This window comes from Chaetodon auriga, chromosome 9 (genome assembly GCF_051107435.1).
Source record: "Chaetodon auriga isolate fChaAug3 chromosome 9, fChaAug3.hap1, whole genome shotgun sequence".
Lineage (NCBI taxonomy): Eukaryota > Metazoa > Chordata > Actinopteri > Chaetodontiformes > Chaetodontidae > Chaetodon > Chaetodon auriga.
Window position 1 is genome coordinate 20,056,912 of NC_135082.1, and position 19,459 is coordinate 20,076,370.

General features: G+C 41.0%; 1 protein-coding gene across 7 annotated transcripts in view; it reads right to left on the reverse strand.

The window, feature by feature from the left end:
* diaph2 (diaphanous-related formin 2) overlaps positions 1 to 19,459 on the reverse strand; it is a 372,410-nt gene that overhangs the window by 150,429 nt on the left and 202,522 nt on the right. For all 7 annotated transcript variants that reach the window (XM_076739474.1, XM_076739476.1, XM_076739472.1 and 4 more), the window contains 2 exons: positions 12,855 to 12,956; positions 8,164 to 8,258 (listed from right to left, as the gene is read on the reverse strand). In XM_076739474.1, coding sequence (XP_076595589.1) covers positions 8,164 to 8,258; positions 12,855 to 12,956 — 197 coding nt within the window. The remainder of the gene's footprint in view (positions 1 to 8,163; positions 8,259 to 12,854; positions 12,957 to 19,459) is intronic.

The window sequence follows — 19,459 nt, forward strand, 5'->3', positions numbered from 1 at the left end:
CAATGAGTGCTGGAGATGATGTGCACACATTTACTCATTAAGACATGCTGAGTTTAAATACGAGAGATGCTGGACACTTCTTTGATATTCTTGGTAGTGCATTTGCACATAACATAGGGCAATACTAATTACAAATGAATAGTGGCGGTGCAGTGTTAGTCATTAGCATTTCCTTTTGAAAAGGAGATGGGGTAATATAAAATACATCGGCAGACATTAAACATTAAGAAGCCACTCTGATATTCCGCAAAACAAGCCCCCAGGGCCATATCATCCGCTGACGAGACTTAGCTTACCACACACACCAAAAATTGGGCATGCTTAAACATTTAGCGATGACTCCCTGATTTCAAGCGCCGAGATCATATGGCATGTTCTGGGTAGGGGTGGGGAAAAAAAAGAGCTGCAGCAGGCTACAAACCTGTTCTCACTGTCTATCCAGCGTCTACGTCAATTCACAGTAACAATCGATACTGAAGTGCACATATTCAACCTTAACAGGCTGCTTATTAGCATGCACATTAGTAGCATGTAGTCATTATAAAGGCCTTATTAATGCCTCATTCTGCATGATCTTATTCCACAGCTATTAGGCCATTAACTAAGAGTCAATAACCTCCAAGTTACTGCTTCTTGATGGTGAGTAAGGAAGTTGTTGCACATGAATTATGATACTAATGACCTAACCCTCAATAACAACCCCCAACCCCCAGAATGTGTCATTGATAAGTGCTTCAGCAACTCAGTAATGATGAATATGTGTACCTTAATATAAAATGTGGGCCAAGTCACTTTAGCTACTGACTCACAATAACTGAGCTACAACATATGTGAATAGTTTAAACATTCCCGCACCCGCTGACAGGACAATCTTCTTGTCACACAATTTCTTTGGGATTTAAGTCAAGACCTGGTTTTAACAAAAGAAAATCCTGACAAGCTCGAAGGCACGAACTGGATGAGAGTAATTTTACTGTATATCAAGTTACGTACCTGTGCAGCAGCGCACAGCTTAAGTTTGAAGCCCTTTGTGGTGATGCCTTCGCTGTGACCCACTGAGATCAATGTAGTGATGAGCTTTGATGTGACATGGTTCTATTAAAATGGGCCATAATTTGACATCACAGGGACTCTGCAAAGGCTAAACTGTACGTACTGCATGAGGAACCATGGGCTGTATGATGGAGGTAGAAAAGATGATCAGATCTTAAAAAGCTTTGCCTCGAGGGGCGTTATTTATTATATTTCATTATTTGTAAACTGTAATCACACAGAACAATTCCCCAAGATGTGCCAATTAAGCAACTAGGGAACGTAAGGTAGTCCAGCAGAAATATTCTACAAGAGAAATAACACACACACACACAAAAAAAAAAAAAAAACCAGCAGTGAGACAAAAGAAGAAGCTTGCAGAGCTTGGAGAATACACTTTCAAAGCATTAATCTAAATTCCTGGAAACCAATACCACTTAATCCCTCCTACTGTAAGTAAGAAATCTTCCTAAAAACGCCTTTGGACACAGTTCCTCCCAGAGATTGCAAAGCATGTGTAATACAACAATCACAACACTGTCAGCCACTTGAAGGTATTTAACAATTTCCCAGGGACCACTACCACAACAGAAAAGAGTTTCCAGTGCAGCTTTTTATAATTACAATGGGCCATCTTCATAGCAGCTTTTAGCCACCTTGAAAAGGAAATCCCAACAAAATGCTGTTTCACTGAACTGATCGAAGTAATTTGCTGCAAACTGTCATTACACTAAATTACGCTGACAAATCTCCCGACAAAAGAGTGCATAAGTAATTCAAATAAATATTTCAGCATGAGTGAACATCACTTAAACAAGCAGATACCTCAAACTTTTCTAGTCGGAACATAATGAGGATGAATAACATGTACATATGAAAATACAATAAAAATATATTTCACATTACTTACATTATGTTCCGCTTCTACTGCATGTTGCTGTTGACGATAATGTATCGCGGTTTCTGCTTTCGCTCAAAATTTTTTAATAATAACTTTTATAATAATGCACAGCTGGACTAATGCTGCTGGACTGAAGGGAAAAAACACTGACAAACACAAAAAATGAGAATTGGTCCACATTACAACCAAAACAAGAATGTTGTGGGCTGTGTTAAAAAAAAACCCTAAGGAAGTAATGATACTGCAATAACAAAATAATAGAAGTAATAAGGTAATGAATTAATTTAATCACAATTATGCTCTCAGCCTATTACACTGCGGTAACCTTGCCAGTGAACTATTATGAGCGACCCTCTCCATGTGTATCAGTTGATTACACCATAAACTATTCAAGTTTACAAGTGCTTATTATTAATCTGGCCATTGTTTGGCCTCCTTGTGTTCCATTGGCAGCAACTGTTAGGGCATGAGACCAACTACCATCATTATGCCAGTTAAACCTCGCCCCTGGGATAAAGAGGCTGTGAGGGACTTTTGGAGAAATTAAAACACCAAACAGAGCCAACCTAAGTCAATGACTGCAAGGTCGTGGGCATAGCCACATCATGATTTAAACAATACAAGGGAGGTAGAATATGCACTTAGCAAGGGTGCTGCTAAAAAGACCTGGGGGGGGGCTAGACGTCCTGTAGTGCCAAACTAAATGCAAACACAATGCAACCAGGACCCCGAGGCCCACAGCGCACGTGTCTGACTCTTCGCTACACAAACAAGGTCTACAGAACCTTCCCTAGCTGCTTCTGTTGCCAGCCAACAATAGCAATGAACAGCTTTGTCAGGCTGTCAGCCCTTTAAAAGCAGACCTTTGCCAAGATGTCTGAGACTCAATCTGTTTTCACTGAGCCAACGTTCATTATTGTTTTTCATTGTCCTCTTCATCTCATTGTTATACAGGGGATGGTAGTGGGGGGGCTCTGATGTCTTTTTGAATTTGATGAAGCTGACCTGATACACAAAAGTGCCCTCTGTCCACCAGCACTATGAATATTACAGGCAAATGAGATGGAAAGGGACAGTGAGAGAAAGATTGCATGCAAACATGCATGTGTGTGTGTGTGTTTGCACATGTGCATGGACCTCACACATATTTATTGGTTGGATGATAGATGACAAAGCTGTGCAGGGGCTAGGACAGAGGGGATAACTGACACAGCCTATCCATTTGCATGTACTGTACGTATGTTTGTATGCTGGGTGCACGGAGATGGAAATGAGTGTGGAATTGCAAGGATTCACATGAAGCCTGGATGAATGGTGAGAGCAAGGACTGTCTGCCAGCATTCAGGGATGTGTACATCATCTCTGAGGCGTTGATGGGCCCTAATGCAGAATAAGGAGAGCCAATCAACTCCTATCTATCCACTCTGCCACGGTGACACATTGTGGGGGTACTTCAAGGCCAGCGCGCAGCCACATTCTGCTGACAAATCATTACATTAGACACGTCGACGGAGAAGGGAGATAATAAGATTGAGTTACAGAGTTTTGGATGCATTATGAACACCTCTTGCTTCCTTGATTCCTTCTATTTTCACTTTTCCTTCCATTTATCAATGCCCCTCTTGCTTGTCACTAGTCTTAGCAAAATAATGCCAAGGCACAATTTTAAACTGCACTGAGTTTTGTAGTGTTTTATTTTCTTCTGCTATCAAGTGCTACAAGACCGGTTAAAAGTGAGTCATTGTTTATCAGGGCTCTCAGTGAGTGTACATGAATACAAGAGAGCTGTGAGGAGCTGCCAGGTGCAGCAATGCCTAACAATTTGTTAAACAGATAAAAATACTCAGTCAATAAGAGAAAAGCATGAACATCAAACCAAGAGCATGTTGACCACCTTTGTTAGAAAATATGAATAGCAATCTTTAACGAGTGATAGTGGCACCTGCGTTAATCATAAAATAGTTAACATTAGCCATTAAATGCCCCACGTTCATGTAAAAAGCCATTTTTCCATTTTCCATTTGTAAATTTTTAATTCAAAAGCAACACATGGCACCAAGCTATCGAAACTATGAAAGTGACGAACAACTAGAAGAGCGCACTTGCGAACAATAGCTAATCAAAGGCTAAATGGGTTTCATCTTGCATCTTATTCAAACGCTTCGTTCTCTTTCTTTCCCTATTTCAACTCCACGATTCATTTACTTTTATTTTAGATGCACACAATCACCCACTCCTTCTAACATGAGCAAGACTGTAAACATATTTCCTCTGAGTATTGCCCGAGCCATGCAGACGCATCTTCCTACTCTGTATGTGTGTGCAGTTGTCCATGTGGATAAATGGTGATTGGCGTGTGGCTGAAAGTGGGTGGTGTAGAGTGATTAATCAGCATAATGAGTGTAGATGAGCAGTGTGCAGATGGAGCCCACACTCAGGACTGTGTCACCCAGCAGGAAGTCTCTTTGCTCCCCTTCAGTGCCTCTCTATAGCTCTAACTGTGTTTCCGAGGCATGTGTCACTCGCTTCCTTGTTTAATTTGTGGGCACATTTCTGCATGATTTCATTCTATAATCATCTAACTCACCATGATGGTTGTCTCAGTATACAACTTTGATGCAAGTAAAAATTAGTCCTGTGTTAGTTTTACTTTTCATGCCAAATGTTACTTCACAATACTGTCTGTATTTAAGAAGAGCAAACTGTGTGGTTCGTCAGACTCGTACGGAACCGAGGCAGACATGGCTCAGGCAGTTAGTGCGTATTTGTTTCTGACTCAGACATTTTCTTACATCTACATTCATGCTAGTTGCATAAACTGTAACCTACAGAAAACAAGACCCATTCTGTATCTGTGATTTAGGAGCTGATTCTCCGGTGTAACATAAATGTTACAACACACGACGCTCTCTCCAGCAGCTAACCTCGCCATGACACTGATGTCAACAACAGGAAAACAGAACACATTAAACCTTAATTCATCTGAGGACAGGATCGCTGTGAATGATCTTCAGCTACACTTTATTCAGCATCATGAACAATTTGTTGACCAGCGGAAAATTTATTTCACAACTGAAAAAGTTTCACTTCTTGTAGCTCCAACGGCCATCATTTTTCTAAGCAGACGCTGCAGAGGCCAAACTTTCAAATGAAAACAAACATTTATTAAGGCCTAATTAATCATAACTGTTTTATATTTTCACTTTCTTGCAGAACAGCTATTTTTATTGGCCTGTATCAGTGAGAACAGACTCCTAAAAAATATGAAAAAGCCATAATGATAACTAGATACTTCACTAGAATATGCTCTCAGACCTCCACCAAGGAGGCGATCAGTGCTCAATACAAAACCCACAGTTCAGCTACCAACGAATGAGTCCTAATCTCAACAAAAATCTGCTCCTCAGGACCTCAGGAAGCAAACAAGACTCAAGGAGTTACCTCCTGCTGTCTGGCCAGTGTGCTGCTGTCAGCTTCAGGGAATGGCCCACTTGGGAATGGGTGGTTTGATGGTGGGTCCACAGAGTAGAGAGGATGGAGTTGGAGAATAATCTGATTCTGTAGAACGGGTAGCTCTGATTTACAGACTTTTTGGCTCATTGACAGGACTTTGCTAATCAATGATCACTTTCAGGGTGGACTGGGCCTCTTCCACTGTAACTGTAACAGACGTGCTAAAATTTAAGTGAGAGAAGAACTGCAGAACTATATGATTGAGACTGAGACTGATTGTGACTTTTAGATTTTCATTAGGCCAGGGGCGGAGGCCAAAAGTTCATCAACATGAAATATTAGACTAACACGTTCTTCCAAGCAGTCTGTGAATGCAACACACACTGAGTTTGGGTATCATGTCAAGCCAGTCGCCCCATCCCCTTTTGTGTGACCTCGAAGGATGTTCTAAAAATTGAAATGGGCCTTGATAGGAAAAACATTCTCCACCTCTACATTAGGCAATTTTCCACCATTGAATCAGGCTTTCACTTTAACTTTTTTGGTGGAGATAAGTCTGAAGCATCTGAAGGGATGTGCACACACACCTGCATTTGTAGAACAGCCAATAGGAACACCCTCACTATCAAATGCCCTGTGATTGATTGATTGATTTTCTTCAGCCAGAAAATAGAGCCAAGAGGAGGTGCAGAAGTTTTCTCTCAGACAACTTGAATTACAATATGCTGAGTCATTATAGAGTTTTAGCCCAATGATGCCAGAAATAAACCACCTACCACAGTTTTAATGGGCAGTAATGGAGCAATTCTAGCTTGTACATACAAAACACTACACAAGGAGGAAAAAACACTGACAGTATATTGGAAGTAAATAAACATTTTTCTTAGAGTGTTGTCCTAATTGCCTTGGCCAGGCTTTACTCTGTCTTTAGCATCGTTATCTCACCAGCAGTGACACACTTGCCAGATGTGGGCTCCTTCTGCACCGATAACTCAACTCAGTTGGTCCTCCCGCCTCCCCCTGGATTTCGTGACATTAGCTCGGTTCCCAGATGCTTATGCTGACTCACACACTTGTTCTTAGGAGCCTCGTTGAGCCTCCCTCTTTTTTTTTTTTTTATCAGCCTCATTGTCTTGCTTAAATAGGGAAGGGAAGAGGTAAGGGGACCAACAGAACCCCCACAAAAAGTGCTTGTATGTGGAGACAGACTTTTGTCACTTGACCACCTGTCGTATCTTTAAAAGCAATGATTCACATGCATTTTTTTAAACAGTTTAAAGCGGATGCCTGTATCATGGTAACTGCATCACTGAGAAAATACAAGAATACATGCTGGAGCCTTTTTTCCTTGTCCACATTAGTTAGCTCTTAACGTTATATGTTCACATTTTATCGATGTATCGGTTCAATGCCATGTAACGGCCTTGCGAAATTTGGACAAAGAGTGGCAGCTATTCAAGTGCTGGCAGTTGACAATTGACAAGCTTCCATGCTACCAATATCTTCTTGGTGTCAGTAGCTTGTCAAGGTGTCTTTAATAGTAGCTGTTTCATGGTGGGTGGAGTGCTTATTTTCCCTGTAAAACAAGCAGACTATTACAACCAGTCCAACCATTTGTGTGGCGCTTTGTGTAACCAGACCTCTGGTGACGGTGTGTTGGGGACACAGCGGGCCTGCTGGCAGCTGTGGAAAGGCTGAAGGTTGGAAAAGGTCAACACCTTAACTTCCTCTCTCCTTCACAAAGCCAAGGGGGTGTGCTATCTTATAACATACACTCTGTACTTTCTGCCAGATTCCCGGCCAATTAAAGGTTATCAGAGCTCAAAATAATAGCCCTGCAGGGTAGCTCTCTTGATAGGCCCCATCTAAATATATATTGCCTCACCACCTTTTACTAGTGTCTGGGATCCAAGCAGTGGCGAGGAAGCAGACTGGCTCCTGTGCAAGGGTTTGTTGATAAGCCATGTGGGAAAGGACATATATATCAGTACAAAGGTAATATATAGGTTTTTTTTTTTTTTTTTCCAAGGAAGGAAAGACCTCTGGACTGAAGTTTAAAACGTGCACTTGAACGATGCCCACCTCAGGTTGGAAAAGAGAAATAAAATAACACTCATGCACACAAGACAATGTATCACTGCCAAGATTATATTGAAATCAAATCCTCTATTTGCTGTTCACTGCCGACGTTTACACCTCCTACTTCTGAAATAAAACAGAGACAGAAGACAACAGCTCTGCTTTAGCGCTTAACACAAGGACAGTGCAAGAAATATTAGTGCAATTGAGGCTCGCACTGCCGAGTGATGCATCTTCACCTCAGCTGCACCCGTCCTGCTTTCAATTAATGCTCTCCGAGACAAGAAAAACAGAAATAAAATGTGAACAAAAATAAGTAGCCTTTAGGAAGCTCATCAATTATGGTTAAAGACAAAGGCAAGAGGAAAGGAGGGTGGAGCTGGGGAGACTTTGCCAAGCCATGTCCTTCATCATCCATTATGAGAAGATGAATGGGGGGTCTCTATGGCCCACATGAGAATGAGGAGACTGACTCGTGCCAAAAACAAACCATACCAGGCTTGAAATGGGGTCGCCAAGCCATCCGCCAGACACTGAAACTTAAAAATCTTCTTTTCATGCAAACGTGGAGAGAAGGTCTCTCTCTCTCACACACATGCTCACATTTTTCAGAGGGTAAAAATAAGTGTGCGTGTGTGTGTGTGTGTGTGTGTGTGTGAGTGAAAGACCTAACACACCACACCGAACATCAGTCTTACCTGGATGAGTGATTCGCTCAGTCTTTCCTCGTCTACCTCCAGCACAATGTCCCGAATCTCTTCATAAGGCAGGCGGAACGAGCCCAAGAAAATTGCTGTTGTGATGGAGAGAGAAGAGAGTCATTTCCTCTCCTTTTTTTATTAGACCGCGGGGTTCAAAGAGACATTTCAGCACTCATCGCTCCTCAGACAAAATGACCACAGACCTAACTTGACACTTGGAAAAACTAATACACTTTCTGCCCCTCAACAGGATAGTTTGTGTCACCCTGATAAAAAAAAAGGGAAGGAAAGCATCAAGATTTGCCGGTAACAGTGAAACGTGCCAGAATAATACCATTTCTATTCAACTGTTAATAAAAAAGTGATAAATGAATATAATAATAAACACTAGTATTAGCTGTGGCAGCAGTAATGGTACACGGTTTTGTTTGGGTGGATACAAGGAAGTACACTGAATTTGCCTCAGGGGACAGCCTTGTGGGTGTTTCACTCTCCAGGTGGGGTGCCTGCAGTGGAAATTGGAGCTGATGGTGTATCCAGGTGGAAGTCACAGGTGGAGGGTTGGTAATGAGTTGGAGGAGAGTCAGTCAACAGCTGCTATACTGCTGCAGCAGTGGGACCTGATGTCTGTATTTGACGTGCAACAAATGGAGAGGTAGTGCATCCTTTTTCTTTTCTCTTCTTCACAGTCGATTGCTATTTATTACCCTGACTACTTACTGCGTTTACTTACCACTCAGTCATGACATTAACATTAACATAAACCTTTCTGGTTTCACTGTCTCAGGTTTCTGGTGACTCAGAACTGCAGAACTGAGGAGAAATTAGTTCTATCTAGACTAATCTGTCTCCATGGTCTGTTAGTAATCAATATTTATGTAATTTTTTCCTCATTAGCATGAATTTTCGTGATTCCGGTGAACATGTCATCCTCATTTGTTGTCTAAACTCTATACAGTCTCTTCAATATGTCCTATATATCCTCCTCAACCACAGCAACAGCTGGAAACAAGGTTCTCTTAGGGGTGGGTTGTCATTCGTAATCCTGGGGTACATTGTAAATTACAAACTGAATAAGATAAAAGCATTTGTACAGCTTTTCAAGAGTAAAATTCAAGCACTTTCAAATTACCTAAATCAAAAATTTCCAGATTCTCAAAGCCCTGGTCATCACATATTACAACACGATTGCAAAAAATCATTGTATATTGTCACTTTGTTTATTGTACCAGCTGTTTTGGTCATGATTATTTAATGCTTCCGAATTTCAACTCTCAGCGACAACAAAGAAATATGGCAGCTGGATCATTTCATTTAAAATATTAAAAGAGTTTTTGGTTTACATGACTGATTGTGTAGAAGAAGCACCAGATTATGCTGAAAATTGAGCTGCTGTCATCTAACAGTTGCCTTGTAGCATGTGCTGTGTCAGTGATGGGTGCGGTCAACCCGCACCTTTTTAGATATTTCCTGAATGTGTGTGTACAAAAATGAGCAAAGCGGTGCAGGTGGAGATGTGTTGATGTAGCACAATGCAATTTCGGTGCACATTCAAAGCTTGCACAGGCACATCCACCCACCAAGCTGAGCTATATTTGTGGCTTTAGCTGCTGGGGGTGCACAGTAGGGCTGTCTGACCAACAGTGATCGATAGTCACTGCAAACACATTCAAATGGCCTTCATGATAGATTATTGGTTTTCCCTTTAAAATTACCATATTTTATTCTCATGCATAATCACAAAATCTGTGTTGTGTTGTATTCCTTCGATTGTTTCTTTATTTAGTGATTGTGGTGGAAAAGGCATTTCACTTGTTTAAACAGTGGATACACTGCACACAAGCTGTGTGATGAAATGGTTCTTTAAAGCTGCAGATGCTTGTCAAGCCGAAGATGAGTGGGATGCCTGTTACTTTTGGTATGGAAATTGTTTAAAATAACAGAGTTTGCATTAGTTGCAGTGGGATGTCTTGTGAAGTAATTGATCTTATGATTAGTTAGATAGACTGTGTGAGCTTTGACAAAGCATCTTCAAATGACACTTGAACACATATACTGTTGACCTAACAAAACTTGCACAAGCCAATTTTTCTTGCTTGATTTAAATTCTTCAGCAAGTTCATTTTAACATTTTTCTCCATCTTTTACATCCATTATTTATCTGTTTTTAGGTCCTTTCTGTCTTCTCTATGTGAAGCACTCACTTGGTGCATGTGATTTCTTTCTTGTAAAGCACTTTGAGCTGCAATTCCTGTATGAAAGGGGCTATACAAAGAAAGTTTATTATTAACAAAAATGAATACACGCAGTATAAAAACTATTTTATTGTATTCATTTTTACTCAATCTAGCATACTCCAAGCAAATTTCTGCCAAACTTCAAAGAAAGTAAACTTTTCTGCCTGGTTTATACTCGCTTTTTCTCTTTCAGTTTTAAACATCCCACGACTTCTGCTTTCACAGGGCATGCTTCTGGCCTAACTTCTCATGAAGGATCCTTTTCTGAACTCTTAAACATTTTAAGCCTGCAATGTAACAAAGCATGTTTTTATTTTGGATAGCAGAAAGAGAAATGCTTGCACTCTCTACAAGAAAGTATGAAACTCGAAAAATGTCCAGTCTGGCATCTGCTCCTGTTGTAGCACCAAAATGTATCGATGCTGCAACTGATTTACTGATGCTGACTATTTAAATGACTGTATCTCAGTTATGATTACTCTTGGTGTCAGGTCTGCATTCAGTACAACAGTCCACTCCGATTTAATTGAACAGTTGAAAAACGGGTTTTCATTAAGACCTGGGCTCTGGTTGCTGCGGTCAGCTCCACATTCCTCTACACTGCAGTTTAACCTGAATCATGTCCTGTGTCTCAGGTTTACATTTTAGCATATTAGCCTACTTACTCAAAACGTTTAATTTTACTCAGCCTACTTGCTCTTCAGGTTCCTTTCACAACAGTAGTCTATGCTTGTATTTTATCTCATGTTGACAAATGTAATTCTCTTTATTCAGGGTTTAGCCACAAGTCAAACGCTCACCTGCAACTTATAGTCAAAGCTGCAAGTTGCTTTTCAGACAGACAGATAGCTGGATACAAACAGTGGTATGCATAATCATTGCACCAGAATACATAATGTGGCACTGACATCACAATCATTTAGCTGTCCCACTACCTATCCCAGTCACTGAACCTTCAACACTAACGCACATCAAAATTGAACAGGGAGCTTAGACGGTTCTGCAGCAGGCAGTGAATATGATCTATGATGCTGTAGTATGTATCAAGGATCCTCGGGGGAGCTGTGTAGCTGTGTAGGACCACATGCCTCCCACCCATTGCCATTCTGGAGGTGAGATTTTCTGCACTTATTTTTGTTTCCTGCCAAATTCAAAACCCATCTGCTGGGGCTGTAATCAAAGATGGCAGTGACACCTATCAACATTGTCACAGCCCATAAACAAGTGCAATGACACGTGCACACTGGCACATACTCAAATGCGCACACATGCTCACATGCACGCACACACAGACGCTTTGATGTGTCATCCTTATGTTCATTCCACATGCCCCTTACTGACATCAGACCCCAATATTTTACCCGATGAACTCATTCATCTGGCCTCTGCTCATGGAGGATGCAAGAACACAGTAAACCTCACCGCACCGATGCAAGATATCACCAGCACACGGGAGGGGAATTGGTTTGGAGGCACATAAAATTGTTAATGTGCCTGTGATGTACATGCATCCCTCAGCTTATTTTGACATTCTAGTCTGCTTGCAGTCCTCATCCAGAGCATACAGAGGAATTTATCCACCTAGAAAATACACTTATCTCAGTCCACAGTATGCCACTGCATACACCTCTACTCGTCCTTTAAAGAAGAAAGGTAAGAAAACCATGGCTAAACAAATAGGGTGAAGTACGGGTTGCAAGGGCATGTAATCTTAGCATTTGACATGTATATTTCATGAGGTGTTATCACCTACATTGTATCTCTGAGGTGAAGGATATCAAGGCTGCAGATGAAATCCCATAGATTTGGGTAAACAATAACATGCTCTATTCACCGATCAACGCAAGACTGCCAGCCTGGCACTCAGTTTTTTGTCTCACAAATTCATACACACTTTATGGATACGGGATCAAAGAGTTTTGTAGGAAATTGGTGCAGGAGTTGACCTGTACATGGCCTTTGCAGATCATTTGCATCTCACCAAAAATGAGCCAAGGTAGGGGAACGTTTGGAGGGTGAGGTAGATACTGCACACCAGTATCAACTCGACATTTACTCCACCAAGGCTCCTGGGGATTCCAAACACCTACATGTAGTTTTAGTACTCAGTTCTGATAGGAATTTACTTGACACATGATTACAGACAGGGAGTCTGGAAACAATCTATATGCACTTGTGGTGACCGCTAAAGGACTGCCAAGAAAACAATTCCCCACAGGGCTGAGTAAAAAGCTATCACTGTTGAGGACTTTCTACTGTTTCCCACAAACAGCTTTGTTGAGTCGTTCATGGGGTATAAAAATGCCTGGGGTGTCATGGAAAAGAACACTGACATTTCTGACATAGAAGGTCATGGTTAAAAAGAATATAGTACTCCATGAACTAATGGTGTTAAACATGGTGGTTACTGGCTGTAAAATACCCTAAAAATATATAACTGCATATACTTACAAAGATTCTGCGCTGTCTTGGGGTCCAAGATGCGAAGCTCTTTTGCCTTTTTCTTGAATTGCTGCATTCTGTCATCAGTCTCATCTTTCATATCTTTTTTCACTGCAGGAACAAAAAAACACTATTTTTAGAATGTTGGACATTATATGCAATGGGACAAGACTGTAAAACATACTATTTAATCAAAACGTGACACTGACAGTATAAGAGCAAGAGTGAGATATTCAGAAATATATTTTCAACATTCCCCACAAAAAAATAATAAAATCAATTATTTACATACATTAAAATGCAAATTAAACATTAGCTGAGAGGCCAAGATGGGAGGGACGGCACGGACGGAATAAACCAATTAAAAAACAGTTTCCATAGCAGAAAACTTCAACATTTCAGTTCCATATCATTCTCCCCTTTTTAAAAGGCAAAAACAAACCAGCCACTATTTGAGCTCCTACTGCTGCAGTACTTGGTAGGTTTCACCACATTTTGAAAATAAGCTAAATGGCAGCATTGCAGCTCAGCAGGTTAAAATGCATTGTTTTCTCTGTGGCTAGCTTTACATTAATAAGGCATGTGTTGTACGTGTAGTACATCACTGGTTTATTGATAGGCAGATGTGATTGATGACCAGCCCCTTTAACATTATGCTGGAACTCCATAATGTCCAGTATCATCAGCTGTGGCATCAGAGCACAGTCCTGTGGATAACTCCCCGCTCTGCATTTGTTTGTGTGTGCTACCTTTTCTGTCATTGTGACAGTGGGTAGATGGTTGATAAGCACAGCTTCTTCCCTTAGGCCCTGTCTGTCAACTCACTAGAGCCAAGGAGATAATTGTGTTACCCCGCCAACAATCCCAGAAAATGGCATTAAGTCTCTGCTACATGACTGAACACAATAGACAAATTGGTCCAAGAATGAAGAGACCGTTGCTTTCATAATGGAGACATTATGGAATCTCTCGGGGAAACACCACATGTCAGTGTGCATTAGTCTTCACTTACACTCCAATAACATCACCTCCGAAAACATAGACGTCCATGCACGGGATAAAAGGTCAATATTTTAAACTGTAATTACAGTACTGAAGAGGGATAAATGAGAATGTTTCACAATAAGGAAGCAGCGAGATTCCTTAGACCCTTCTCTCTCGTCCTGATGGCTTGCGGGAGAGCCAGCACACTTTGTTGCTAATCATCACAACTTCTCTGTTAAAGCCCAAGGTGGGAGTCTCCCAGGAAATCTAGAACAAACAATCTGCTCCCCTAGCGCTGGCTAGGCTATCTGAAGAAACAAAGAGGCAACATCTCCTGGGCATCCAGAAGAAGCAAGAAGCTGAAGACACCCGAGCTAACTCCAGCTTGCTGTCAACACATGACATCAGGGATGCAGTTGTTTATTGGATTAAGCGGTGCTAAAAAAACAAAAAAAAAAAGGCCCTGAGCATGTACCAATGCTACATATGTACAGCATTACAGTTTGATTTTCTGTCAACATCTGAGGATGCTTATCAGTGGCAGACTGTACCTTGACTTGGTGCTTGAACTTTCTTTTTTGTTAACAGAAGCAACATGGTGAGAGGTTACAGAGTTTAGAATTCATGAGTGCATTTAGGCAGGGGCTGCTAGCCAATTAATATGAAGTGAAGGTGTTTTAACAGGAAACATCCCTTTGTGCCCCAATAATCTTCACACGATGAGAGCAAAATCCTACACACTTGGTTGGGTTCACCACCTTCATGGGACAATGTTTTATTTCAATCTTGGTCAGGATTACTATCACTTACAAGTATTAACCGCTCTTCCAATAAATTCATTCTGGATACAGTTTTGTGACTGCTGATCGCCAAAGCAAGTAAGCACTTTTTAAAACCCACAGGTACAAAGTGCTTCACTCCATTACAGGTGGAAAAATGTAGTGTATCTGTTGTGCCCTGACAAAGACCAAGTTGAGTTAATTTTCAATTACAGTGGCATTTTTCCAAGTCTATTTGGCAACTCAGTGGGGGTGCAGGAGGGTGAAAAACTGACGTCAACACAGGTGCTCAACTGTCGACTGTAATGCCAATGAGGTTTTCTGTTTTCAAATAAAAAAATATGAACCCAATTTCCAGGGTTAGGTTTTTTGATTGCATTTAATTTTACAAGACTGGCAAATATATGTATTTCCATGTTTCAGTGTCAGCAATTTTTAGAATTCCTCCAAACCAAATAATAAATATTCATTACCTCATAAATAAATCCAACAAGCACAACATTACAATATCCTGACTCACATATACTGAGTCTGTAACCAGTGAGGCCAAAGAAATCATGCTGGATTTCTTATGTGGAAAGAGCCTTGGACAAAGAAATTGGAGCGCGAGGAAAAATAAAACATGAGGAAACAATGATCTCCCTTCGAGAATGGCCCACAGACAGAGGGCAAATTAAACTGAGAGGGGGAATTTGGCTGCTTTTCGTACTAAATTGTTCTCTTAAACCTTGATTCTTTTCTCTGCTGCCACCTGAATCTCTCACCTAGATACCTTACACTCTCAGCAGGGTGCTCTCGGCCCATTCGTCAGTGCCTCAGCTGTCTTCATCCTTACCCCCAGGGCCACATGCTATCTCAAATTAAAGAGAAAAACAGTGGCTTTAATAATGTGAAACAGGCACATTCCTTTCTGATGCCATCCTATACAGCTCAGAGCTCCCCCGCTGGGCACTGAGTAGTGGCATCAGTTGGCTGATTTTCTGCAACAGGATTTGCTGGCTGACTCAATTATGCCACATGTCACATGTTTCCTCTGAGCAGCACATGTGGACTGATGGGCCCTGGAGGGCTTGCGCACATTCGAGCTGCCACACTAGTTGCAGTACCAGGTGTGGGGAGAGGATGACTATTGGTAGCATATTTCAACCAGATGGTTGTCCACAAGAATAAAACAAGTTTTAGAAATGTTTCCAAAACAAAAGTGTTGTCAGACAGTAGTGAAAACACACCCTCCACTTGGCATCTTACAACCCTGATTCCAAAGGAGCTGTGTGAGGTGTGTAAGACATAAATGAAACAGAATATGATAATTTACTAATCCTTTCTGACATACACTCAATTCAACTTCATTGTATATATGTGACTAATATGCTTATTCTGAATTTGATGCCAGCAACATGTTTCAAACAAGTTGGGACAGGAGCAACTAAAGACTGGGAAAGTTGTGGAATGTTCCAAACAAGTGTTTTTGGAACATTCCACAGGTAAACAGGTTCATTGGTAACAGGCGATAGTATCATGATCAGGTATGAAAGCAGCATCCTGGAAAGGCTCAGTCATTAACAAACAAGGATGGAGCGAGGTTCAACACTTTGTGTACACGTGATTCTATAAAGGATGTTACTACATGAGCTCAGCAACACTTTGTAAATCTGTTGACAGTAAATTTGTTTCATCCTGTTTTCATCAGTGTTTTACATACTGTCCCCAATTTCGAGTTAAACTGTGACAGAAGTTTTTGTTTTTCTTTTTATTAAAATGTGACTTTGGGAATGTATGTCCATCTAATTTTCTTTTCTGCCAAGAAAGCTTAACCTGTCCAACAGTGGCAGTCCGTGACAGCTGATCAAAGTCCTTGCCAACATTTAAACGTGTTTTACTAGTTGCCCGGAGGCTAAAATGTAATACTCAGACAACAATGCCATCCTTCTCGCACAGATTTATATTTGTTAATACAATCTCCCGAGCAATCACTCAGTAAAGAGACATTTGTGATGGGCACAATGTGGGAGGGTTTTCTGGCAGCTAGCTGGTTTCCTTGAAGCCGTTGCGTACAATGGTAATAATATCACATGGCAATACACTGTATTATCTCTGTGCCATGGTTGTCAGATCAATAATCCAAGCAGCACAGTCATTTATTCACTGATGTTGGGTGGAATAAGGTGATAGGAACACATATTTATCTGGACAAACTCAGTCTAAAGACTGGAGAAAATCTTTGGAAATACAAACAGTGCTTTCTAGACCTCAACTTTGGCATTGACCATTCTTGGGCCAGATGGTCCTCCAAGGGAAATAATGGGGTCAAATGCTTTTGACTTGATATTGGATGTGCAAGTTTGAGAGAAGAAATGTAGCAATGAAATATAAATAGTAAGTATTTCAAACTGATTTGTGGTAATATATTAACTTACAGGGTGAAGAGCTTTGAGAAGCATGTCAAGGAGGAAGTATTTCAAAATCATGTTTTAACAAAACATGAAAGATTCACTGGAGCCAACATAACCACATGAGGAGAAGTCTCTGGTGAGCATATCTGTTACACATTCCATTAACTGAGGGGGAGTTCAAGATTGCTCTGTGCCAAAAGGAGTCACCAAATTGATAGAGGTTCCATTGAAAAAATACATGAATGTCTGAGCAAAAAACAGATTTGGCTTATTAAAGATGACTTGGCATCCATGTTAAGCCTACTCTGTGGGCCTTGGACTGAGGTATGCCCTTGGGAAGCTCTGTGATAACAAGAGTTCTCCAACACTTGGACATCCAGTCTGTTTGCTGGCCCAGAATCACTATCCTGGTTGCCTTCCATGTGATATCTCCCTCAAGACATCCATAAAACCCAGGGCATTACAAAGCTAAACACTACCACATGTTCACTTCCGGACACAGACCATCCGGCTGAGCCCCACCACTAGACACCATAAAATGAGCAGGCCTTGAAAAGAAATAAAAGAAACTGCAGATGACAGGTCTTCAACAAACATATTTACAGTAAAGGCAAAGGAACACAGAGTGGAACAGACAATGTGGTGTCTGGTCCTCCACAAGGCAATTTATTCCCTCAATTGTGCAATCTGCCTGCAAACATGTGCCCCGTCCTCCATCTCAGGGACTCACACTGAGGATTGAGCTGCTGGAAAGCTGCCAGCCTGTCTAAAGGAGATGGATTCTGAGGAAGAGTCACTGGGCACGCTACAGATCCATGCTCTCAGAATAAATAAAAAAGTATTAAGGTATTAGGGGGGAAAACATAGTGAACAAAGGTGTTGCTCAATGTCCACTGGCAAGATTGAGACTTAGAGGGTAAAAAAAAGTGCCTGGCCCAGTCATAGCTGGAATAATGAGTGAGACCTTCAAAAAATAGAGAGCACGCTCAAGATCTGAACGTACCAATTGACCAGTGAAATCCAGCTGTGACCACTTTCTCCCATTGACGAAGGCTAAACAGAGGTCTCTTTCTCAACCCCGAAGCCAATTTGCAGTGTGGATACACACCTCTCTATCCACTCCTCCTGCTATCTCGGATCTCAAAAGCATGCTCCCACTCGCAAAAAGGCAATCCCCCTCCTTTTGACTCAAAGACTTGAAATCATTCCTGTTACTTTTTGGGTTAGCAAAGCTGCACTGATTGCACATACTAAACCAGAATATGAAAAAGTCTACAAACTCAGTATGAATGAGATACAACGTAGGCTGTGGTGACAACAAGATAAGTGCCTGATAATAATATGTGTTATGTGAGTGGACATTTTCTAAGTTTTTTCCAGTAAATAAATGCTTGCCTGTGAAATGATTAAGTGTCTCTCTTATCAACAAGAACACAACTTCAAGCTATTTGTGGAGGTGTTTTTGTTCCCATTCCCAGGCTTTAACCTTGACATAGCAAAAATGTTGAAGCTGTTTTTTTATTTTTTTATTTTTTTTTAGAAATACTCCTCAGCTCAAGGTGAACCATTACAGTGGAGCTGCAGTTGGGGGGTTGGAGCTATCAACCATGCAATCATCATCATCATGCCTAATGATAACAGGGAGTGGGGGAAGTGGCTGATAATGATAATGATGATGGAAATTGTGAATAGTGTGTGTGAGTGCGTGCATGCACACTCATGTGTGTCAAAACACACTTCCAAAATATATGTACGCACACGTTCAACCAAGTATGACTGTGTGAGTTTTTGAGCTAACAAGTTTTATGTTATCTATCCTTCCATCTAAGAGCATCTGGTTCTGGTTATTCAAGATCTCTAAATAAAAGGTGTGTATTATGGGAGCAGGAGTCCTGCAGAGTGACACTCTGACCTGTGCCGAGTAATGTTTTCAGTATGCAGGGAGAGGCTCAGCCCACGGTGGAAGGTACACAGCTGGGCCTGGAGCAGGGCCCAGTGAGAAAAACGCCTCCTCTTCTAATTGAGACAACACAGATCTCCCTTAGTGACCCCGTTCCCTGTTTCCATTCCAAGAGGAGAGGAGAGAGACTCCTGCAAACCATTAATGTTTCCCATGGAAATGGTCAGTTTCTATTGAAAGTGGAGAATCAGGGCAGTAATGTCAGGGATATCATGATTATGCATGATTTGCTTAACTTTTAGTTTAAGGCTGTGATTACAAATTGATTTTTAAGATTAAAAATAAATACAAATCTTGAGAAATGCAGCGTTGGTGAGATTCACTTAATGTCTAGTTCAAACAGACTTTAGCAAAATCCGATTTATGAAAAGAGGAGCAATAACACAGCATCTCTCAGGTCGCAAACTCGCTTTTATACCAACACAGAATAAATGTGTTCAAAAGAAATAGCGAAAAATTAACTTAAAAGGCAAAACATAAAAACAGTGTGCAAATAAA